Here is a 26063-nt window from a genome sequence, read left to right as displayed (position 1 = left end):
ATACCTAGTACTCCAGGCACTGTCCACGTGGACACCACGTAGCCCGAAGCAAAGTGTATGATTAGAATAAATATGGCCCAAGGCAAGAGAAGAACCCGCTATTGTTATTAAAAGCAGATTAAGTAGTCATTGTGCTTTAATCATCTTATAGAGCATCTTATATTTGTAATACAGTATGAGAATATCTTTGTTAAATGTTGAAATTTCGGATTTGTGAATTTTGATAGATGCTAAAGCAAGGCCTTCGTATAACAATGAGGCACCAAATAAATTTTCCACTATGTTTAAAACAGTGTAAAATATTCGAGACACAAGTTTTATTCAATATCATTATACATATATACGTTTCGATGATTTTTTTAACAAAGAGCAATGACAAATACATACATTATATGAATTTACAAACTTTATTAATTTATAATATTATTTGTATTTTATCAATTTGCTATTAATAAAAAAAGCATGGTCGGCCGAATTGGATAAATCAAATCAAATAATTAAAAAAAATGTCAAACTAATTGTGACATACATAATAGATTTCTATATAAGTCTAACAATCTGTATTGGAGCAAAGTGCAGTGCCAATTACAGATACATTTTATTAAAATATATTATGTTTTAAATGAGTTACAATTGTTGCATACGCACCAACGTGTAATATCGGGATCGTAGCCATGTCTTGGAGTACTGCGCCAACCAGCGGCTCTCCATCTTCATAAAGTTCATGTTGCGCAATTTTTAGCTGGAATTTCTCTAAATTCGATGCATTTACGCTGAAAAAGAAATAAAATAATCAATATCCGCATCCGTTTGTCCAGCGACGTGAAGTGCCTAGCATATGAGATGTTTGCAAGATAAAATGAAAGTAACAAGTTCAATAGGACAATGGAATATCTACCGAGGCACTTTAAATTTGCATCACACATTCTTAAACCTGATCGTTAATGTCGAGATTTACATGGAAGATTTTCCAACGGCGTGTTGGTTTTGGCTGCGTGGAACACATAAGTGGACGTGATTTGGTTGCCAGAGGCGGGCGAGACTCCAGGCGACACGGCGCAGGAAGGAACGGAATACTAAGGAGCCTACGTGTTACGTTCTCGATTTGTGGCATGCCCCGATAACCTGCATTTAGAAATCAAGCCGTCTGCCATAAAATTTATTGACTCTCCTTCGGTGTGAATTGTGCTCGTGTCAAATGGGAATTCAAAACGATCGATTCGATTTAGTACAAATGGACGTTTAGAATTCTGAATGGCTAACTTGATAAATTGCAAAAGCAACATTTTTCCTGCAGGTCATTTTTTAAAACGTAACTGCCTCTGTTTTTGTTGCTGTTTTCTTGAATGAAAAATTCAGTATCTATAGTAATATTTAAAATGTAAAAGTAACTCTGTCTGTCTGTTTGTCGCTCTTTCACGACAACGAAACAAACTTGAACTTCAAGGAAGGCTACTTTTTTGTCTGACAACCAACCCCCTAAAACGCCAACGAAGTATTGCTATGGCCTCAGTTTTTCAAACAAAATTGGGAAAAATCATATTTTAAGATCTCCAAAGTAACAATCAGTGCTTTCAAAATGATGCATTTATTAAATCATTTTAGTGCAAATATTACTTATGGTATAGCGGTTTTTTTCTTAATCAAGGTCATGGTCGTATGGAGTAGTGACAAGAATGCTAACAGCATTTCCCGTTGAATCGCATTGTCGTATGTCTTAACCGAAAATGACTTAGACCTCGTGACCAGTATAAGGACTAAGACGTAATTTTTTATTCATAGATAAGATTTTCATATATTTGGTTATGCCTTGATTTATCTCATATGTTTCCATGAAAAATAAAATGTACTCTTTAAAAAAAATACCCTCAAAACTTAATAGTGAACACCTGATATACTATAAAAGTACGAAGAAGACAATATTATATGTATATGTGTGAAAATATTCGCCTTATATACAGTAAAGAAAATACCTTCGAAAATGTTCTCATTTAATTTTACATTTTCGTAGATGAGCCGAGAATATGGTAAAAATTATTCATATATCAAAGCAACCCTTTTTGCGCGATACATGAATTTAGCTATAAGGCCTCGTCATATCTTGAGCAACGTTTGAGGAAGCCCTCATGCATTCATTCCATTTAGTTTTATTGTCAAAGGCCCGCGCCTATCTCCACACAGCCCCGTAACAGGATTTTAAATAAGTTTCGCAGCAAAGCTGGTAAAATTCGCTTTGCAAGATAAAAAAGGTCACCCTGTCTGTTACATTATAGAATCAGTCTATCGTTCAAGTATGATCCGTTTTATAATAATATCGAAAATACATTCCCTTAAGACATAAGAGAAGCATAAAGCTAAAAACGAACGACCATGTAGCATGATATTTTTTCATTCCATTCGCCGTGGTCCTATGAGATTTGGCCTAATATTTACTTTGGTAAAATTACGTCAACCACTGAGCGACCAACCTGTTTGGTTTTGATGCATACTTCAGCGCTCAGCCGGGTTATTCGTTGTGGATGAAAAGCTTTTAGGATGTACGAACAGTCGACTATTCTTGCAATGATGAATGCTGTATAGTCTATTTTAGTTAGACTTTCAAATTATAATTTTTCTTCATAATATTATAATTAAATGAGGTTTTTGTTTAAAATTAAAAATCGACGTAACATGCCCATCGTTATGACGAATGTAAGGTACTTAAGAGAATTAAGTGCGGGGGAAGCGAAACGGTTGAATCGTTAAATGCAATGTACGTTTTATCAGAGTTTAATTGCAGCAATAACGGAGTAGGTAACCAACTATTTAATTCGGCGTCTTGCCGCGCTACATAAATTGTACTTGTGGATGTCAGCTGTCGACAACTTTCCCAAATTTTCCTTGTAATGTCCTTTTCGAGTCGTTTTTCGCGAACAATTTTAATTAATATTTCTCGGTCTTAATATTAATTTCTGTACATTCTTGAATATTTAGGTTAATGTTTTCTTAATGTTAAACGAAACGAAACGAAGAAATATTTATTTTGAAATATTGTTCGGACTGTAACGAGTTTTTTTTTAAATATATTAGTATTCTCACCTGGGCTCCAGATCTTCCATTTCGCCGATGGTCGGGTTTTCAGGCCTTAAGACGTTTAAGTCGCGATGCGGGGGTATCACGACGGGATTCTCGTCGGCTTTGCCTTGTAGTTGTAGAAGGAGTATTCTTTGCAAGTCTTCAAAGCGATCCGCCGGCGTGGCCGGAGTACGAAGTTCGACATCGCTCCCACTCGTCTCACTCGGAGCCGATTGCTCGTATTCTCTTGAGCCATTGCTGCCATTACTGTCAATAAAAACGTAATAAGTAAGTTATATATTTGACGACCTCCATGGTCGAGTGGTGTGTACACCGGTTTTCATGGGTACGCCACTCTGAGGTCCCGGGTTCGATTCCCGGCCGAGTCGATGTAGATTACCATTAGTTTTCTATGTTGTCTTGGGTCTGGGTGTTTGTGGTACCGTCGTTACTTCTGATTTCCATAACACAAGTGCTTCAGCTACTTACATTGGGATCAGAGTAATGTATGTGATGTTGTCTCATATTTATATATAAATGTACTTAGATAACTTTATAATAAAAGCTTTATTTATTTATATTGGTTTATACCCAATTAATAATAAACGAATTTTCTGAGTACGCACTCAATAACATCTTAATAAATAAAGGTTTAATAGATTTAAGTCAATTAGTTTTGTGAAATTTCCTTCACAATTCACGCCTAAGCCTTTTCAAGTCGATTGTTTTGTTTACTCCAGACTTGTATTGTAAATATTTGATTTTGAATTGTTTAAAAAGTTTCATAACAGACGAAGCGATATTATTAAGCAAGCTTTCAGTCATTAACCGATGATAACAAAGTCGTAATTCGTATACGTCGAAGTGAAATAAAAATAATGTCCTACTGTATATAGAATAACGTATATCTTTATAGTATTGCTGAAATAAATGACTATTAATATATACTTTATTTGGCGAGATCTCCTTGGACATATAATAACATGGTATAAGAGTATATGATCTGAATAATGTTGGTTCAAATTGGAATGAGCACGAAGGAGATTTCAAGTGCTTTTATAAGTCAATCTTTATTAATATTATAAATGTTAAAGTAACTCTGTCGTTCTTTAACGACCTAACCGCTGAGCCGAATTTATTTAAATTTGGTATGAAGCATACTTGAATTCTAAGAAAGGACATAGGCTACTTATTTGCCTAACACATGACAACCAAAATCCTAAAATGCAAGCGAAGCCGCGGGCGACAACTACTTATAAACAATTTCAATAGGTGAATTAGTTTTAATATAATTAATTATCTTAAATTAAATAAAAAATTATAATAATTTAGTTAAGTTTATTTTATTATTATTATTTTCTTTTCATATTCTTTAGATTTAATTTATTAAGAAATATAATCATGTGTGTAATATTTTTAATGTTTATTAAAAATTTTCATAATTTATATTTAATTTTTCTTCAAAGTAATTTTTAAGTTCGTATTAAATATTTCATAGTAGCCAGATCGTTACAATTTAGAGTGCACGTTTAATGATGCTAAATGTTAATGAAGCAACAATGTCTTCATAAGTTCCGTTTACACGATGCAAATTTTTAGTAGTAATTATCTTACGAGGAACATTTCAGACGAAGCAAATGGACTGAAGATATTGATGTTATTTCATATAAGTTCATATACAGGATTTTTAATATAATAACACCCATTGGTTTTAATTAATGTAATAAAAAAATAATATATACCACCTAATTCTTGGTGGACAAAGCGTAAGTACTCTAATCAGACTACAGTTGAAAGTGTATTACATTTATAAAAAAGTAACTACTCATAAAATTTCTTGTAATTTCTTTATGATACTATTTTCGGGTGGATTCCATATCTAGAGCCGCGGGCGACATCTAGTATTACATATATAATGATATCTAAAAAATCTTTTGTATAAGAACTCATTTAAATCTCGTTTAAGGTCATAAAATAAAAACATGATTGTTACCCCGTAGTAATAGTTAGAAAAAGTGAAACTAATATATAATTATTAAATACATGTCTGTGATGATGCAGTAAGAATTATATATGCTCGTAAAACTACATGTTTTAATTTTCGGACGCGATTGATTAAATCAGCAACTAAGCAACGTTATCTATTGAGCGCTCAATTTTTACTTAAAACCTGTTTTATATAAAAATAGGGGTCTAACTAAACTAAGACTCGTCAGATCTCGTAAGCCACCCATCGTTAGACAGGTGTATTAGACGCAATTTTCATAGTCTCTAAACAAATAATAAATAACGAATGCAATTGAATACAAGATACAGAAGTGTAACGTGAGCAAAATTTAAATTTGAACGTTAAATTTTTATCGCGCGCAAAGAAATACAGGCATTTATTAACTTAACTATACATAAACGATTCTAGAAATAATTTACTTGAACAATGAAGGCAATGCTTGGTGTGAGCATTAATTCTTAAGATTTTTGTTTGCTGGGCCATTGTAATGATATGACGTTTCGATTGTACACAGCTATTGTTCTAAGGCATAAAAGCATTGAGTGGCGAACTCATATTTCGTTTACTTTACATATTTGCTCAGCCGAGGTGACAAATTAATTAATGCATTGTTCTACAACAAAAGCTGTCACTTCTATAAACGATGGGCAGATTGCAAATGTTATAAGTAACATATTGACGCAAACAACTGTGAATACCAAATACTTTTACTGATGTGTTCGAGTAAGTCACATATAGGCGAAACTATTTAAAACAGTATAGCTAACATATTATTAGAGAAATTTAACCTGTCTAATATAACATCAGCACCAATTGGATTGTACATTCTACTTCAGAGGACGAGCAAGAAACTCAAAAGTGACTCAATAATATTATATATTAATGCGAATTTAGCACAAATTTATTAATTATCCGCCACGAAATTCAACAAATCCTAAAATTTTTGAAAAAGGGATAAAACTTATAATAATAATTTTTATTTTTTATGACTTGTTTTATTTCATTTTAATTCGACTCATTACTTATTTAAATTAATAATTTTGAAATGATCTTTTGTTTTGATAGAAATAATCTTCTCAACGAGCGTTAACTATATAGACACATTATATACTATTTATATAAATATTGAGATCTTACTCAGATCATTCCACACGAGTGTTTGCAGTGGATCTCCCCACGACCTTTGACATAACATCTGCAATCTTGTGATAAGATGCAAAACTGGAAACACTTCTCGACCTTAAACGGCTACAAATAACTTATTGAAGGCATTTTTTTGAAATATACATAAAAAACTGTACAAATATTTTAATTTATCATAGTAAAACTCATTTATTTCGTAACTCGTAAAACCCACAAAGCATGAATATGAATAATAACTTTGTCGAAATCGCCCCGTGGTTAGAAGACTTGGATTTTACCCGCAGATTGCAAGATTAAGATTATATAAGTTTTGTTTGCTTATTTTTTTTTTGTGTTTATAATTCTTCTCAAATTCCACATTGGAGGAAAATCGTAGGGAAATTTGCTTGTTATATGAAAATCTAGGAAATATGAATCTATAGCACCGCAGTGGCCGTTGAATGAACTACATACTCTCGCCTGCTACATCTCCTCAAAAGAAGAGTACGCCTTAGCTTAGCAGCGGGACAGTAAAAAGTGCTACTTTTTGAAAAGTTAATACTGATGACCAGAGGCTTATTAGATGTTTCACTGGTTTTTACTCCACATATAGAAATAACACGCTGTTACAATTCTCTTTAATTATTTCCCAGATATACTATGGCTGGTAACACACTAATTAACATGTAATTAGTTATAATAGTTATCTTGGAAAAAATAATTTATAATTGTAATGACAATTATTATGAAAGATTTTCTTATCGGCATTAAAATTCCATATGACAATAGTAATATAATAACCAAACAAATACTAACTTATTCGTTTAATTGGCTTATATAAGGTTTTCTTAAGGTAAGAATATTCATACGGTCTACCAGTCTTAAAATCACATAAAGACAAATTTATTTTTTCCTAAGTTAAAGGTAAACGTAAAGAATAAAGCTGCAGAAAGCATGTATAATGAGTATCATACTAATAGTATGTTCATCTTGCTATATGAGCAAAAATTTGTCACCCAACTTCACACTTATTATATAAGTCATTATGAAAATAAAACATTCTGTACGCAATAAGACATTTCAAGATCGAATTTCAGTGCAACGTTCCCTAATGTGACATTTGAATAAAACGTTTCTGATGCATAAATCTTATGACCTTTCGGTACTCACGTTCTTTACATATCAACATTTAATATTCTTCCTACGGAAAAACTAAATCAATTTATAAATACGCAAGGTCGAGTTTTGAGTGCACAGAAAGACAGTAGATATTTATAAAAGTTGCTTTTAACATTCCATTAACCAATTATGAATAAATTAAAAAATAAATATACACAGGCATACGGCCTCGTTACAATTACAATATTTGTCTAGATTGTACGGTCTTTAATACAAAGTATAAAAGAGTACCTACACCTTCGTATTACGCAAAAGGTTAGTTATAAAAGAATATCAACATATGAATATTACCTATAAACGAGAAACACTTTCATGATTTTAATTACAACGGTCTATGGCAAATTTACGTTATACAAAAAAATCCACTTTATACATCTATACAATATGGAAGGATTGAGTTGATAAAAAATGTGATAAATTTGATAAAAAAGCAGATTATGACGAGCGACTGATAAAAAATTAAAGGGCCGAAATTCGAACGTGTTTACTTACTTTAAGATAACGAATTATTTCTGTATTGATGATGTTATATTTAACACTCGTTTATTATTTTCAGTATACATTTTTAATGATGGTTTCATGGAAAACAGCATATAGTAATTTCCTAATTTTTTTACATATGTATTTTCTTTTTAATTGAGTATTCCAAAGAGTTATAAACAAACATACATCGTTACCAATCATTATTATTATATTGTAATGTAAACAAATAAGTAATAATTATATTATATGATACATAAATACATGATCAATTTTTTTTAATTGTTAATCATAATTAAATATAAACTCGATAAAGCCTAACCTTAATATGTTTGATTATTATTTCCTACTAGACGGGTATATCAGTGCGGAAGTAGTAACATAGTATTTGAACATAACTCGCGACTCAAAGCTTAACATTCTTAGATGTTAAATGTTAATATTATTAAACAATATAACGCATACACAATAACAAACAATAAATAAATGGAAACATTACATTTCGAAAATAAAAATTATAACTATCGCAGTGTATCATGAATCCGTAACTACAGTAAAACAAGACCAGTTAAGTCCCACTGCTAGATTTCTATACTTTAATAATACAGGTAAAAACTATACCAGTAATCCATTACGTGATAGAAGGGGTGATGTAGATTAGATAAGATTCATATTAGTGAAATAAAGTAGCGAGACGGGTCAAGAAACTGAAAACATTGTTGATTCAAGTATTGTTCAACATATCTAATAGTACTTTAGTTTCATAAGGACGTGCTTATATATCAATCACTAGCTTTAAAGTCTTAAAATCGTTCAGTGTTGCTAGTTTCTTTTGTTAAGTGTATTCTATAATTTAACGATCGTTTTTTTTTTTTTTCAAAAATAATTTATTGTCACCGACGCCGAACACAAATCCATTGCGTAGAAAATTTGCAGATTCAAAAATTTCCACTGATAACATTTACATGTAACAGATAAATTACTTTATTTTACTTTTAAATTATATTTAAAAAAAAACTTCGTAAACGCGAAATGAAGTATTCTATAAAAAAAAACCTGTAAATAAATAAAGTTTTTTTTTTAAATATTTAAAACATTTTTCCGTGATAAAAAACTAATAAAATATTAATTGTTATAAAAACGAAGACAGGCAAGTACCTAGTGTTCCTATAATGCATAAAAATTTTAAAATATTTTTTTAATCTATCCCAGACTTTAGACAGACCAGACCAGACAAAAAAGAAAAAAAGTACCTAAATATAACCTTTGATTATTTTTACGCTGCGACCGAAAATTTTAAATTAATAATTTTGAATATAACTTATTGATTATAACTTTGTTTTTAAAAAAATAAAACAGACCACATAAAGACACGTTTGGTACGTTTTTAAAAATAATTATGTAGAGTTAGAAAAGAACATTGCAAACGATTTTATCATGATATTTTACTTACTTAAAATTAAAATAAGAAAGACCTAAAATATAATGTATTAACATTAACTAGAATAAAGAGTTACAGCTAGTTTAACAAAACGGTAAAATTATACGAATACATTCATTTATAAATAGCACTATTATTTCAATTAAAGAATTACTAAATGCATTAAAAATTTAATAAATGTATTTGTAATAAAAATAAAGTAGAACGATTAGTTAATGCATATAAATATATATTGTTTTAGACATCATTATGATATTTTGTTTACATAATGAGAAAACGTAATTCCTTATCACAGAAGACGCTGTCAAACCAGTAAACACATGATAACGCAACGATACAGTTTATTTCTAAATTTTATGGAATTAAATTATTAATAAAGTTATTAGATTTTCACAAATTGTTCATTTAAAATGATTTAATTTATTTTAAATAGCAATTAATTACTAAAGTTACATTTGTTTTAATTTAAGTGATTAAAAATTATGAATGTCAAACGACTAAAGATTGAATGCTTTTGAAAAATATTACAAAATATTATCTAATTTCCGGTATCAGAGGTCAATATATTAATTAATTTATGATAAGATAAGCAAATCTAAGGGAATTATTGTTTTGACGAAGGATATGTCACGAAGTGGAATATTTCGAATTCGTAATAAACAACACATACCCCGAAACACACACAAACACTATCACTAAAAACACTCAATACACTAACTTACCTTTTCTGAAGAAAACGTTTCCGAAATTCAATGTACGCGGATCGTCCTTTATCAGTGTCGTCGCCTATTTTCACTCGACCATGCAATGGTACTCTATGCCCCGATATGCCATAGTCCATTTGTAGGTCTACAATAAGCATGAGCGTGAATAGTACGAGGAAGGCGCTTAAGGCAAGCGCGAGGCGCTCTTTAAGTTTCATGTTGAGCATGGTGCGCGCGGTCTGGCGGCGCGGCGCGGTCGCACTGCCCCCAGGCGCATGGTCCGGCGTCGGCGAGCGCTTACAGTCGCGCGCGCAGCCACCGCGCCACCGCCACCGCCACCGCCGCCACTGTGCGCGCGCCCACCCGCTAACACTGAAACAAACGCATCACTTATAAAGTTGAATTCGTAATAATTTATAATTTTCCCGGAAATTTCGCCGTATTTATTTATTCAAAAAGCAAACAAATTTAATTACAAATACTCGAAATTTTACATAAGAGTAAATTTATTTCAAGGTTCCAAATCTATACGTGTATTAAAATTCGAGTGTCTGTTGTTAATATTAGAAGATACGGTTTTTTTAATTCATGTACAGTTTACACAGTACGTATATTAAAATAACATTTCTTTAAAGTATTTGTCATTCTGTCTGTTTGTTCCGGCTGATCTTAATATTAGAATTTGTGAACGGAACAATAACTTTTTTGTTCAATTCAAACGCGCACGTAGTCACAGACATAGCTAGTATGTATATATAATTAATTTCAAGTTTATTATTTAATTAAATGATAACATAATATTAAGATTTTTGAGTACGTTTTTCCGGATTTCCTAAGCCTCGCATCACTTAACAAGAATAAAAATTATTAGGTATATACCTCTATCTTTTATTAGATAAGGTTTTGTCTAACGCAAATGCTTCGGATTAATTGATAACATTAATTTCATTCTATTTCGTCTGTCACAAAAAACATTGTACAATTTGATGACAGAAAAATGCAAGACCTATTTGCGATACCTATTTACGACAATGGCATTAAATGCATTCGATTAAATGGCAGCAACGTGACATTTTTATATAAAACCAGTTCATATAGTGTTCAAATACCAAGGAAACAGCTAATGTTGGTACCACTACTACAGAGTTCACTAGCGTTTACTCACGACCGTGAGGTTAACCGATTACGCAAGCTGGAGTAATGACGGAGTATAATGCTTTTGAAATATTAAGGAAGCGACGTCTTAATTTGAGTACTTGTACAGAGTTCAATGGAGACTTGAAAAGATAAGTATTAAATTGTAAACAAATACTTTAAAATTCTTATAAATATTATATTCGAAAAACAAATTCGAAAATTGTTTATCTATGTCGGAGTACTAGTAAAAGTAATTAAAAGATGTCTTAGAATTATATCTAGATATATATATGATAATAATTTTATCCTTTAACAAAAACTTGAATGAAACATTTGTTTTCAAAGATATCGTCTTTTAAAGTATTACGTGAGTGAATTAATGTGATAAATAATCAATTAAGTTATTTAACTTATCATATATAATAGCTAGTAATTTTAAGACATTTTTATATTCCTCAGCACAATCTATGTATGTATATTAAAATATTATTTCTATCTTATCTTTATTTATGTCGTATGCGTGCCGAGCCATTCATTCGATTGAGTTAAAACTTTGTACTTATGTTGACACTAGCGTGAAGGTTTAGCCATAGTGCCATCAGTTGCAACACATTCGAATTATTATCCACTTATTTAATAAATCTTTACTACAGTAGTTGTCACAGTGGTTAGCACATACAAATTTTCCAGTAGAGGTAAAGTCATACATGGCGAAGAAAATTGTATGAATCTGATCTAATTCATCCACAAAATTTATCTAAGTATCGCTATTGAAGTATAGGAATAATCTTCTTCTCTAAACAAGTTAAGGTTTTAAGAATATGTTTACTTGGTGTCCGGGCTTTGAGCAACTCACCCAGGTAGGTACCATTCAACATATATTCTACTGTCAAACAACAAACACACTCAATCAGAAGAGACAATATCTCAGTTCCTAAGTTGGTCGCATATAGCGGATACTAGGAATAATTAATCTGTTTTGCAATAACAATTTTTGGTGGCATTGGTGACCACTTACTTGCAAATAGCTCCTCTGGCAGTCCACCAACCAAAGCAAACCAATTCACATAAATAAATTTAGAAAATCTCATAAATATATATTCTGCAACACACATTGTCACACATACATATTTGTATGCAGCTCGCCAATTTAGCTGAGTCTAAGAAATAGAAACCTAATATTTATGTTATAGTAGTGTTAAATATCGCTGAATCTGCTAATCACTCATAATCCAATGCATAAAATCTGCGCATACGCAGATAAAACTGACACGAGTAATTGATAATATTATATTATATTTAATACATTGTAAAATATGTTGACCTTTTTAGATTAACAAATTATAGACTATTTGTCGAATGTTATTGCGTCACTACATAACAAATACAATGAATTTAAGTTTTACTGTTCATTTTTACTTTCATTTATATTAATATATATATATATATATATATATATATATATATATATATATATATATATATATTACGACTTCTTGATATCAGAACAACTACAAAAAGATTATGTAAAGATTCATATTTGATTTACATATGTATATTCGAATGCGTACCTATTAATAATAATGAATTTAAATAAAGACGAAATCTATCGTAAAACTAGAACTCTAATAAAATAATAATACATCTAAAATAAATATATAATAATTGTATTTTAGACCCATTTCGTTTTTGCTTTAAGCTAAGTTTATAATACCACTTATATAAATATCTATGTAAATACTAGTTTGACAGGCCTATTTATTTTACTTAGTAAATATGAAGCTCAGGAATGTGGCATTTAATAAAACATACGTCTGTTTAAGTTAAGTGTTATGAAAACGCAGACATCCTGTTTTTTTATGTTATAAGGGAAAACGATATGTTTACTTGGTGGAAGGGCTTTTACTTGGTGGAAGGGCTTTGTGCAAGCCCGTCTGGGTAGGTACCACTCACTCATCAGTTATTCTACCGCCAAATAACAGTGCTCAGTATTGTTGTGTTCCGGTTTGAAGGGTGAGTGAGCCAGTGTAACTACAGTCACAAGGGACATAAAATCTTAGTTCCCAAGGTTGGTGGCACACATTGACGATGTAAGGAATAGTTAATATTTCTTACAGCGTTATTGTCTATGGGTGATAGTGACCACTTATCATCAGGTGGCCCATATGCTCGTCCGCCAACATATAAAAAAAAGGGAGGAGCACGCTCTTTCATTGAAGGTTCCCAAGTCGTATCGGTTCGATATTTTCCAGGTATAACATCTAGTATATAAGTAAATCTGTCCCTCTGCTTGTTATGCTATCTCAGCAAGCAAAAATCGCAAGTATGACGCAAGTGTGAATCCCAAAGAGGGATTTAGCATATTCAAATGGCTAAGGTTGAGGTTAAAGAGATGCAAGTAATTTTAATTTGTGAATGTGCAAATAGGCTTACCTCATACGCGGATGAGAAATAATGTCTACAATTTTGTATGTATTCTATAAGATTAAGTTTTTTCATCCGATTTCTGATTCTTCTTTCTAAGTTGAAACTTTACAGTTGTTTTTGGAATGCTTTCGTTTGAAGGTTTCCCACATTGAATCACCAAAGTACAATATTTAGTGCGTGTTGTATTAAATAGTTAAAAAAAAAATGGATTTCAACTGATAACATTTTAATAAAACCACCCCCAATTATGAGTTATAACTCTCTAACAATTAGGATAACGCGTTTCATAAAATTCTGTTAACAAATATAATTATATTAAAGAATTCTGTTTTTAAATTTCTTAATTTTATGAATAGACACTTTCAAATGCAGCACTTTGACACATTAGTAGTTGTTATGACATCTATATTTGTTTACAGTCCCAAAATGATTTAATGGATATATTTTATCACCAATTGAGACCCCACGTAATAATTATTTAAAAAGATTTGCTTTTGAATTGCCTAATAAAGATGTTAAATAATATAATGTATTAGCATGTCGGGTCTTAAAATAGTTTAAAAATCTATGTTAAACTACTAACTTACCAAGTCGATAAGAATATCCATCCAGGCGCGTGCGCCTAAGATGATTTGAGAGAGTCGTATTCACTGAATTATATTTGGTTATTCAATAAAACGTTGAGATTTTTTTAGAAATGAATTATGGATACAATTTTAAAATAAATTCTATTTTTATTAACATACCGTTTGATTATGAACATATTTGTGTGGTCTGGAATATAGCGATAGATATTTAGACAAACTAATCTCATCAGCTTTTCTTCTAAGATGCTCTCTCTCTGGGTGCGATACTCCTTAGTTATAGCCGATTCCTCAGGTTGTATGTTCAATATAATTATAATAAGACCAGTCATTCTCCTTCATGAGGCAGTAAACATAAAAAAAAATTAGGCATATGTAAAGCTTCCCCAGGAGACGTTGAAAGTAAACATTGTCATAAAATATTGTAAAATATTCAAGGAAAAAAACAAGGGGAATATCATACGATGTCGGAGAAACACATAATACCAAATGGCTATTGTATCTGTACGAGTAAGAGCTGTAATATATTTCAAACAAGATCTAATCCTACACAAGTATGACGAAACAAGAGTAATGTTTAACATTATAATTAATAATAAATTATAGCCCCATATATATATTTTTCGTTACAAAGCGTTCGTAACCATTTTCGAATCATAAAAGCGCGTTTTATGAAAGAATAAAAGTGTTTTGATCCTCGACACTTAAGTTTTGCTTTAAGAAAAACATTCTTATAAAATAGAACGAAAACAGATGGTAAAAACACTTTTTCGAAAATCAATGTTATGGACAGCATTGCTTGCATCTTTAGTACTACTTATTGAACAGTAACGGAACATGGTGAGTTTTTTCTTAATTTGTCTTCTCTAGAAATTATGTTATCCATTTCTTGAACCTGTCATCCATTGCTAAAAGTATAATGGACTATCAATTGTGCATGTTTAACAAATACCGCATGCTTTTAAAATTGCTACTAGTTCACTCTTTCGACTGTGTAGGATTGCTTTTTTATCGAATTAGGAGTGTGAAGGAATAGAAAGTGCACCTGTGTTTTATACATGTGTGTTATATCTCCTGCGCAGATGGCTCATCTTATAATGGTTACCGTAAGCAATAATAGGCCGTGACACACCGTCATACCTTTCTTGGTTTTCACTTGCCTTATAAGCTACCACATCCATACTAGAACCATTGTCGTAAAAATAAAATATTTTTTGTTGAATATTTCTTGCACATTTTCAAGTTTGCATTCGTCCTATCGCATGATTTTTGATTCAAAAATTGAAACACCCTAGTAACATCAATTAGAGATGAAAAAGGACAAAGTTGTTTTATTTGTTCGAAATCGAATACGAGAAAACAAAAATGTACGTTTTTGTATTTTTGTTGCAGCATTTTAAAATTGACGTTCTACTACTGGTTTCACGTCCAGACAGGTCTCATTTTTTTATTTCATAGTTTTTAAAAAGATGGGTATTGTATACAATTTATAACTTTTATCTAAAACTATTAAAACCTAACCTAAAGTTTTATGGAGCATACGTATAAGTGATCCAATAAAATATGAAAGTAACAAACATAACTTAATTCACGTAAGAAATGTGGAGATATTTCAACGAATTTTAAGTAGGCTTTCTTAAATTTAACGAATCCAGAATAACAACAGTTTTCTTAATAGTAAAAACAGGATTCATCACAGAAGTCGAAATCATACATCTTTATGAAAAGCATCTTCTCTAATCAGGAGAAAAAATGGGTTCCTGTCATATCACAAGAAACAAAAATTCGCAAGCCGTCTGAAAAATAGTTGGAACACGTGGTACAACTCCAGTTCAATTGTAAAACGTACATGAGACTCTTCAGCCTTGCATACGAGTATGATAACGCCGAACAAAAAGACTTCAATTATCCAATTTGCAGCACGCTACGCAGCCCTCGTTAATTTATATAAGTTCGCAACTTGAGCCAACTTAATTAGTGCTATTGACATAAAATTGAAATTTCTGTGACAGTGTTTGATAGAAAAATGAATAATAGACTCTTTATAACATAACACAAAAAAAATATTTTATGTATAATCATTTCAAGCATGTCTACGATACGAGCTACGTTTTATTTAAAAATATTTATTTAACGTTACGTTTTCTGTTTAGTAATTGAAATGTAAGCATAACTGCTTCGTTTTGAATTTCTTTAACTAATTAAAATTATTTTATAGTAGTTTGATATTTAGTTAATAATTACATTGACTTCACACAAATTTAGTACATGTACATTACAAATGATTTACAAATGCAACTTAACTTCATTAGAAGAATTCAAAGCATTATCATTTAAAAAATAAATGGCCAGTAATATAAATAAGTTTTTGTTCAGAAGTAGTTATTGATATATTTAGCCTAAGTAAAATCGCCATTATTTTCACAATCTAATTAGAAAAAAAATACATTTAGATAATGGAAAACGCGAAACCACCCGTGGTTCACAGATACGGTTCATTTAAGAAAATCAGCAGATTCTTGTATAAAACACTCGCGACCCATTTGGATATCACAGTCTTCATCAACTCATCTGCCTTCACTAAATACAAGAAACCTACAATCACTTCAAAATGATCGGAAAATTCAACTTTTGCGCTGTCCTGTGTGTGGTTATGTTTTTGTTCTATTTGGATCAAACCAACGCCAGCCCAGCAATTGCAACTGGATGGGATCCTCTGGAAATTTGTATTGAAAATTGCGCTCAATGCAAGAAGATGTTCGGCCCGTGGTTCGAAGGACCCCTTTGTGCTGAGTCCTGTATCAAGTTCAAAGGCAAGCTGATTCCTGACTGTGAAGATCTCGCATCCATCGCGCCTTTCCTCAACAAACTTTAAGATTACCTATGGCTTACCACAAGACTTTGGGATTTTTATCATTATTTAATGAGAAATATGCAATAACTTTATAAATTTAATTTCCATTGTAATTCACAAAAATGCTATTAAAAAGAGAGAAATATGACTTTATTAATTAAACCGTGCTGATGTAACTAAAGGAATCCGAGAAACGCGTTATTGAATGCGATTCTCATGGATGTTTTATTTACAAACATCGATAAATTACAAATAATTAAATACGCAAAATAATATTTGTGAAAATAACGCATAATTATTGAAATGGAATAAAGGATTACGATGAAAGCAAAAATATTTTATTTTAAATGAAATGAAAACATTTTTATTTTTTATATGCAATTTTACAAAAGAAACAAATGATTGTTGTGTTTGCGTAATGTTTAACTTCCAGCGGTCATTATGCACCGCAGGACGATAGCTAACATTACCTCCACGTATGCACCCATGCATTAGTGTCATTGAAAGTGCTATTTCAAAACCAACACGAATACACAAATATGGTGCAACATCACAACTGTGCATACTTTGACTTCTAACATTGACTTCGTAAAGTATCGAAAAGTTCTGACCAATTATTTTTGTATTTAAACTAATATCGATATCGATAAAGAATAGCTTAATGTGTACATGGTATAATCACTACATGATTAGATGAATGGCAAATATTTTACCGTACAAGAAAAGGTTACGTAAAAATAATTCAACAAAAGAAAAAGTTTTTCAGTTCATATATAGGTAAGTTAAAGAACAATAGATGTAAGGAACAGACGTACAATGTACCAGGCAAACATAAGCACTAGGAGCACGCAATGATCGCTTTAGTCATTGAATGAGGAGATAAACAATGGTACAACAACAGCTATATAGAGATAACATCTTGATCACAGTTTCCATTAGCCGAATGTAGGTACTTTCTGCAATATACGTGTACCTAGAACAATATAACAGACAATAAGAAGCCTCTATCGACCGTATATCAGGGACTGGCGTAATCAACGTTATATTAACATGCAAACTATTTGAATAACATATATTTAATTGCTTTATTTCTTCGATTGTATCGATTTCAAATACAAGCTGTGAAGATACATATTCAAAAGTGTTAAAAAATCATGCCTCTTTAAGTTTGGTTTCGTTAGACAAATAATTATGCTTATTATTCTAATGCGTAATAATTTATCTCAAAATCGTATAACGAAATAATTTACTGTGAACATTAATGTCGCTTCCAGCTTATATAAGTCTACGATCTAAAGCAGATAACAAAACACAATTCAATACAATAACGTGGAAAGCCAGCGCTGTGAAGTAGGACATTTTTTCAAATAACGCACAGCCTCTACGAATGCTTATTCTTAGTAAGTTTTGTAAAATAACATTCATTTTGTATCGTAACATATCTAATTAATATAAATTAGAAACAGTAACTGTTTTGCAGTGCTATTCTGTAAGAACTCGCTTCCTATATCATTCGGGCAAAATTTGAATCAGAGTTGCGCTGGTATTCTATTTTCATATGTGAATTTATTGAATGTTATAATCATTGTAGCCAAAATCGCCTTTAGCACATACCTTTCTGATATCATATGATCAGTTAAGATACTAATCGAGGCTGAATCTCCGAAAAACAACATTCTGAGAGCTATTAGACACTTCTTGTTTTATTATTTTTTATTCATTTTTATAAGTAAACAAGCTGCCTAATTATTAAATTAGTAGATAGTGGGTTACACCATAGATTTCGTATTACCCCTAGGCAAGATAATAAGTAAATTATTCTAGACTGAGTCCTTTTGAGCCGAGATGGCCCAGTGGTTAGGCAAGCACCGGTGATTCATATGCTTAATTTGTCTTTATAATTCATCTCGTGCTCAGCGGTAAAGGAAAACATCGTGAGGAAACCTGCATGTGACAAATTTCATAGAAATTCTGCCACATTTGTATTCCACCAACACGCATTGGAACAGTGTGGTGGAATATGTTCCAAACCTTCTCCTCAAAGGGAGAGGAGGCCTTTAACTCAGCAGTGGGAATTTACAGGCTGTTGTTGTTGAGTCCTTTTTATGCATCACCCATTCATATCTATGACAATTTAAAAATAATTATTTAATGTAATAAAACCCCAAAAGGATATAATTGTAAGAGTATATTTTTATAAAGTTAAAATTAATTAATACAAGTTATCGACTTCCATACAACAGATGAAATTACGAAACTCGTTACATGTATCGATAACCTTGTACATTTTAAACAAGATCCATATCAGGAATTTTAATATGGACATAGTGTTTCTGCTATGCGATTAAAATAAATTCACTACAGCAATTTCTTGCGGCTTTGTTCTTATGAAAATTGCGATTCCAAATTTAAATTATCAATTAAGTAATTTAAATTAATTATTTCCTTTATACATAAATTTACTTTATGACATGCATTTTAATCTGTTAACACTTAAAGGGAGTGGAGACCTCGTTTTAGCAAACGTAGTGTAGGACGTCTTCAGGCATGGTGGAATGATGATTTGCGCAAGACGGCTGGCAGGAGCTGGATGCGAGTAGCCGAAGAAAGAGCACAGAAGCGTGCATTTGAAGAAACCTTTGTCCAGCATTGGACGAATATGGATTGCCAATGATGAATACTCTAAAACTATTGTTGTACCAGTATGGATTAAAATATTTTCTGGACATTATATCTTCAAGCGAAGATTACGATTAAGCATTACAATCATTCAATTAAATAATATTTTTTTCTTTAATTCTTTAGTGAAGTAATTTTATTTGTTTATTACATTCATACGTTAAACATTACATTTAAAATATCAACGAGCACTCAGTAAAGGTGTAAGGACACCTGCCTTCATTATCATTTCATTATATCCATTATATGCGGCGCATCCTGAATGACAGATTTCCGACGCCTGCGCAGCATCTGTTATGTATATTTATTATGTACCAGAATAACTACATCATGACGTAATATAAAAGCAATAAAGGAAGTGCAATTGTTTTAAAATACATGAATTAACTAAATCTATGGTGTTCATCAGAGGATGTGGAGCGTTGACACTTTCCAAAGGTCATAATGTTTTACTTGAATACATGTACTTAGTACATTACGTGCATTTTTTGACAGACTGGGAGTATTATTGGTTTGCACCGCATTAAGTATTAAATATTTAGTTTATTCCAACCTCAAAAGGGCAAAAGCCAAAGAAACAACTTTAGACACAGATTTGACACGATATCATTGGTTGACAACTTCAATAATCTGTAATATTTGATATGGATTTGCGAAAAAATCGCGTCAAGGATTACAAAACTACTATCGGTACTTTGAAAATAAAGTGGATTTAAGTAGTTAAGTTCAATAAGAACTGTGTTGTGTACAAGCTGAGCTATTAGAAAATCGTGTGGAATACGTAAATCCTTGGTTTGTTTATCTTCATTCATTCCTTCCTTGTTTAATAAAACTACTCACATAACATTAATTTATGTCAATATATTACTTTACCAATCGATACATATATTATTTATCCGCTTATTGCATATTAATTTTATACTTTTACCGCTCAACCACGAATCTAGCTTTCTTCTCCACTCCCCGTTCAAAATCAACCGCCTTTTGTTTTTCTCGTGCCAGGCAGTACCAGCTCGCCATACCACGCCACGAGAGGAACTGACGGGAGTCCCACTATACGGTGTCGATAACCGAATCAATAATCATACTAATAAATGTTATTTCAATGAAAAAAAACTTATTTAAAAATCAAAACCGTACTAAATATTAATATTTCAATTAAAATTTTATAATTATATTTAAAAAATCATGACACTTGATTGTAATAGACTATATATATACGACAGGCTTGCTATTTTCTAAAATATTAGAGATATCGCATTTTCTCACTACACATTTTCGTCTTATTTTTGTTTATATTAACTAATTTAATCGTTTAATTTCATAATTTTTTTCACTTTTTTACTTTTAAATTTTTCTATAATAATTTCGCTAAGTCCTACCCGTTACGTAGTATTAAATATTTTCATATAAAAATTTTGTTCGATTTTGACCGCTTTTTTTCGTGAATCCTACTCGGATCCACCCCCAGATCATCGCCCCGTACTCGTTTTCTCGATTTCCACTCGGGAAATCGGAAAAGACACCCACCCTCAAAACCGAGGTTACCTAAGCGATCGAAACACGGTCTCCTTACAGGCTTGCTATTTTCTAAAATATTAGAGATATCGCATTTTCTCACTACACATTTTCGTCTTATTTTTATTTATATTAACTAATTTAATCGTTTAATTTCATAATTTTTTCACTTTTTTACTTTTAAATTTTTCTATAATAATTTCGCTAAGTCCTACCCGTTACGTAGTATTAAATATTTTCATATAAAAATTTTGTTCGATTTTGACCGCTTTTTTTTCGTGAATCCTACTCGGATCCACCCCCAGATCATCGCCCCGTACCCGTTTTCTCGATTTCCACTCGGGAAATCGGAAAAGACACCCACCCTCAAAACCGAGGTTACCTAAGCGATCGAAACACGGTCTCCTTACAGGCTTGCTATTTTCTAAAATATTAGAGATATCGCATTTTCTCACTACACATTTTCGTCTTATTTTTATTTATATTAACTAATTTAATCGTTTAATTTCATAATTTTTTCACTTTTTTACTTTTAAATTTTTCTATAATAATTTCGCTAAGTCCTACCCGTTACGTAGTATTAAATATTTTCATATAAAAATTTTGTTCGATTTTGACCGCTTTTTTTTCGTGAATCCTACTCGGATCCACCCCCAGATCATCGCCCCGTACCCGTTTTCTCGATTTCCACTCGGGAAATCGGAAAAAAGCCCCCCACACCCTCCCAGTTGTCATTTGGTATATCAATTCAGATGACCTTGTACAGGGATTTATAAAATTTTGTTCCAATTTTCCCAAATCTAACGCTCGTTTCGGTTGCACATTAGGCTAACTTTGATTTTTTAATATAGTCATTTTCTTCTCACGCGGATGAATCTCACACAAAAATGACATAACATTATCAGAACCTATGGATCGTACCTGTCGTGTGGGATAATCTTGTCTGACTAGATTTGGTAGATTTGGATGGATTCGGAGATGGAGACCGCATCAGAGGCCTCTGTCGGAAAACATCGATCGCTGGAGACCGACGACTCCGACACCGGAAGCGAAGGAGGAAAGACGGCAAGACCCGTTGCCCACCGCCGTGGCAAAAATAAAGATAACGGCCTCACCCGAGCTCGGGCCGAATTAAAGCGAAAGGAGGAGGAGGAACGGGAAGTTGCCTTCGAGAGGGCCCTCCGTAGCCGTGCCTTTAAAAAGGCACCAACGGAAGGGAAGGACGCAGTAGTGCCGTCATCGTCGGTGACAAACAACATGGCAGACCCGGCGACGCTCGGAGCGGATGAATTGCAGGCGGAGGCGGCGCGCAACGTAGCCGCTATCCTCACAGTTGCTAAAAAGTCGGGCAACCTCAAGTTCGGCTATATTAAAAGCCTCAAGGAATCTGCGGCCGCCCTACAGGCGATAGTCGAGGTCCTCTCTTCTCGCACCGAGGCAGAAGAGACACGGCGTCTGCAGGCGGACAATAGTCGCCTTCGCCGGGAGGTCGAAAACCTCAAAGAGGAACTGAAGGCTCACAGGAGGGAGTTCGCCGACATGAGGGCGGCCATGACGGCTTTGAGTGGGCCTTCTACGGCCACGCCATCCAGCGTTGAAATTATTGATGAACTAAGAGAGTTCATCACGATCTCGATCGATGCGATGCTGGACGCCAGACTCCCTCCCCCTAGAGTAAGCAGCCCACTAGCTGCAACTGAAGAGCTGGACGCACCGAGACCCTCGTCGCCACTCACGGCTTCTGCTCCTAAAAAGCAGAAGCAGGCCAAAAGTAGCAGGACAACTTCAGCTGCAACGGTACCACCACCAGCTAGAACGCCCGCCCCTTCAGCCCAGGCTGGTACGGGACAGGAAGAAAGTTGGGCCACTGTTGTCCGAAAAGGGAAAAAGAAGAAACCTTCCCCACCAGTCGCAAGCAAACCCACAACCACCCTGACGGTAGCTCCGAAGAAGGGCAAAATATCCATGCCCCGCACCGCGGCCGTAATCATCTCGCTGCAGCCTGAGGCAGAGGTGAAGGGAGTGACGTACGCTCAGGTGCTAGAAAAGGCCGAGCAAAGCGTTGACCTGGCGCAGCTAGGCATTGGGGAGGGCATAAAAATTCGCCGCGCTGCCACCGGCGCTAGGGTCCTGGAGCTGCCCAAGTCGCAAAGCCAGGAGCAGGCTGGGCGTCTGGCCGATAAGCTCCGCGTCGCCTTGGATGGAGTGGCCAACGTCGTTCTACCAGTGAGGATGACTGAGTTGAGGATCACGGGGCTGGACGACTCCGTCACAAAGACCAAGCTGGCCGCAGCCATAGCCAGGGTTGGTAATTGCCAAGTTGACTCTGTCCGGGTCGGGACTGTCGGCATTGGTCCTGCGGGAGTGGGCATGGCTACTGTGAAGTGCCCAACGGTGGCGGCTAAGACCCTGGCCACCAACGGAAGGCTCCTAGTGGGATGGAGCTCTGCTAGGGTCAGGGTCCTGGAGCAGCAACCTCTTCGCTGTTTTCGGTGCTTTGGTCTCGGGCACACGAGAGCCCTCTGCCCGTCAAAAGTCGACAGGAGTTCGCTGTGCTACAGGTGTGGAGGTGCAGGACACCTGGCACCGACTTGCTTTGCAGCAGCTCATTGCGCAGTTTGTGCAGAGGCTGGAAGGCCCTCAGGGCATTCGATGGGTGGAAAGGACTGCAACCCTCCCCACACGAAAGGCAAGTCGGTCCAAGGAACCAGGACCGCCGCAAGTGAATGTAGCCGTCAGGCATCGGAGGAAGCTCAACGAACCAAAAAATGCACGGACAACTGAGTTTCCTCCAAGCGAATGTAAACCACGCCGCCGGAGCGCAGGACCTGCTGCTGCAGTCGATGGCGGAGTGGCAGGTAGACCTGGCGGTGGCCTGTGAGCCCTATTTCGTCCCTCCCCTGCCTCATTGGCTTGGGGACTCGGACGACACCGTGGTGGTCCTCACGAGAAGCGGAACGGGGCCCCCCCTCTCACTCATCGAGAGGAGCTCGGGCTACGTAGTGGTGGGGTGGGGGGAATACGTCGTCGTCGGTACGTACTTCTCCCCTAACCGCAGCCTGGTTGAGTTCGAGACATATCTCGGCTTAGTCAGAGCTGCGGTGGCCAGGCAGTCGCCGAAACCGATAATGGCTCTCGGAGACCTCAACGCGAAGTCGCGTGCCTGGGGCAACCCCGTCACGAACCCGCGAGGGAGGGCCAGGTGTGGGCCCTGCTCTCCGACCTGTCCCTTCTCAACAGGGGGCAGGTTCAAACCTGCGTGCGCCATCAGGGGGGTTCCGTGGTGGACGTCTCGTTCGCCACCCCTGCAATAGCACGCAGAGTGCTCGATTGGAGAGTGGAGGAGGAGGTGGAGACCCTATCGGATCACCGATACATCCGATTCGAGATCTCCACCTCTCGCAGGCCGGCGGAACCCCAGAGGGTACCGACCACGCTGCCGAGGTGGTCTCTCGGCCAGGTCGATCGAGAGCTGGTCAAGGAGGCCGCCATTGTGCAGCGATGGGGTTCCGCGGGGAGGAGGGAGGGCGCCAGCGCTGAGGAGCTGGCGGGCTGCATGCGCAGTTCCCTCAAGGAGGTCTGCGATGCGGCCATGCCTCGGACCCGGCGCAGGGTTCCGCGCCGGCACGTCTATTGGTGGTCGCCCGAAATCGCCGACCTGCGGGCGTCGTGCTGCCGGGCGCGAAGGGCCTACGTCCGATGTCGAAGGCGCAACGGTCTCGACATGGAACTGGAGGGACGGATGCTGGACGCTTATCGTCAGTTGAAAAAAGATCTGCAGCTGGCGATAAGCAAGGCCAAGGAAAAGGCCAGGGAGGAGCTTCTAGCGGGTCTCAATCGAGATCCGTGGGGGCGCCCGTACCGCGGTGTACGCGGGAAATTCCGCAATCAAGGCGCCCCCGTCACCGAGACGATGACACCGGAACTCCTCCTACGCCTGGTTGGGGAACTCCATCCAGGCGAGCATGTCCCTCCGCAGATGGCTCCCCGCTCCGTGATCGAAGACGCAGTGGCTCCACCACTGATCACGGAGCGGGAGATGGAGATGGCTCTCAGTCGTCTGAGGGCCAAGAACACGGCGCCGGGTCCGGACGGGGTTCCAGGGCGTGTTCTGTGCGACGCCCTGGAATTCCTAGGTGTAAGGCTTCGGGAGCTGTTCGACGAGTGTCTGTGCAGCGGGCAGTTTCCGAGGCCTTGGAAAGAAGGGAAATTGGTCCTGTTGCCGAAGGAAGGTCGGCCGTTAGATTCCCCCTCAGCATACAGGCCAATAGTACTGCTGAACGAGACGGGAAAACTTTTCGAGAAGATTCTCGCAGCCCGTCTCGTTCAGCACCTCGAGGAGGTCGGTCCGGGTCTTTCAGAGGCTCAGTTCGGGTTCAGGGCGGGCTGGTCGACGGTCGACGCCCTGGACGCCCTGAAGACTCGGACGACGGAAGCGGTGGCCCGGGGGCAGGTCGTCCTGGCGGTGTCGCTTGACGTGGCGAACGCCTTCAACAGTCTCCCTTTCGAGACGATACGGGAGGCACTCCGATACCATGGGGTACCGACCTATCTGAGGAGGTTGCTGGAGGCGTACCTCCAGGACAGGGAGGTCCTCTGGGCGGGGGTCGACGGGAGGTTGGTCCGGCATCGGGTAGGCTGCGGCGTTCCACAGGGGTCGGTTCTCGGCCCAATTCTGTGGAACGTCGGTTTCGACTGGCTCCTACGAGCTCCCGTCCTACCCGGGATGGGGGTGTTGTGCTACGCCGACGACACCCTCGTCACGGCGACTGGGCGGGACTTTCGGGAGGCGGCTCGCCTTGCCGAGGTCGGAACGGCCCTCACCGTGGACCGTATGGGAATGCTGGGCCTGAGGGTCTCCATATCTAAAACGGAG

The 26063-nt window shown here is 36.0% G+C and overlaps 2 protein-coding genes across 2 annotated transcripts in view; one reads left to right on the top strand and one right to left on the bottom strand.

Annotated features, from left to right (window-relative positions):
* LOC124529655 (extracellular serine/threonine protein CG31145) overlaps positions 1 to 26063 on the bottom strand; it is an 81643-nt gene that overhangs the window by 12245 nt on the left and 43335 nt on the right. Inside the window, exons 3-5 of the mRNA XM_047103487.1 lie at positions 10007 to 10360; positions 3079 to 3321; positions 649 to 773 (exon numbers count right to left, since the gene is read on the bottom strand). Coding sequence (XP_046959443.1) covers positions 649 to 773; positions 3079 to 3321; positions 10007 to 10215 — 577 coding nt within the window. The 5' untranslated portion in view covers positions 10216 to 10360. The remainder of the gene's footprint in view (positions 1 to 648; positions 774 to 3078; positions 3322 to 10006; positions 10361 to 26063) is intronic.
* On the top strand, positions 22166 to 25104 carry LOC124529795. The gene is made up of 4 exons (XM_047103711.1): positions 22166 to 23876; positions 23927 to 24363; positions 24687 to 25013; positions 25081 to 25104. Exons 1-4 carry the CDS (start codon positions 22166 to 22168, stop codon positions 25102 to 25104), a joined length of 2499 nt encoding a protein of 832 aa, XP_046959667.1.

This window comes from Vanessa cardui, chromosome 5, assembly GCF_905220365.1.
Source record: "Vanessa cardui chromosome 5, ilVanCard2.1, whole genome shotgun sequence".
Lineage (NCBI taxonomy): Eukaryota > Metazoa > Arthropoda > Insecta > Lepidoptera > Nymphalidae > Vanessa > Vanessa cardui.
Note: the sequence above shows the minus strand (reverse complement) of the source record. Positions and strands in the feature narration are given on the sequence as shown.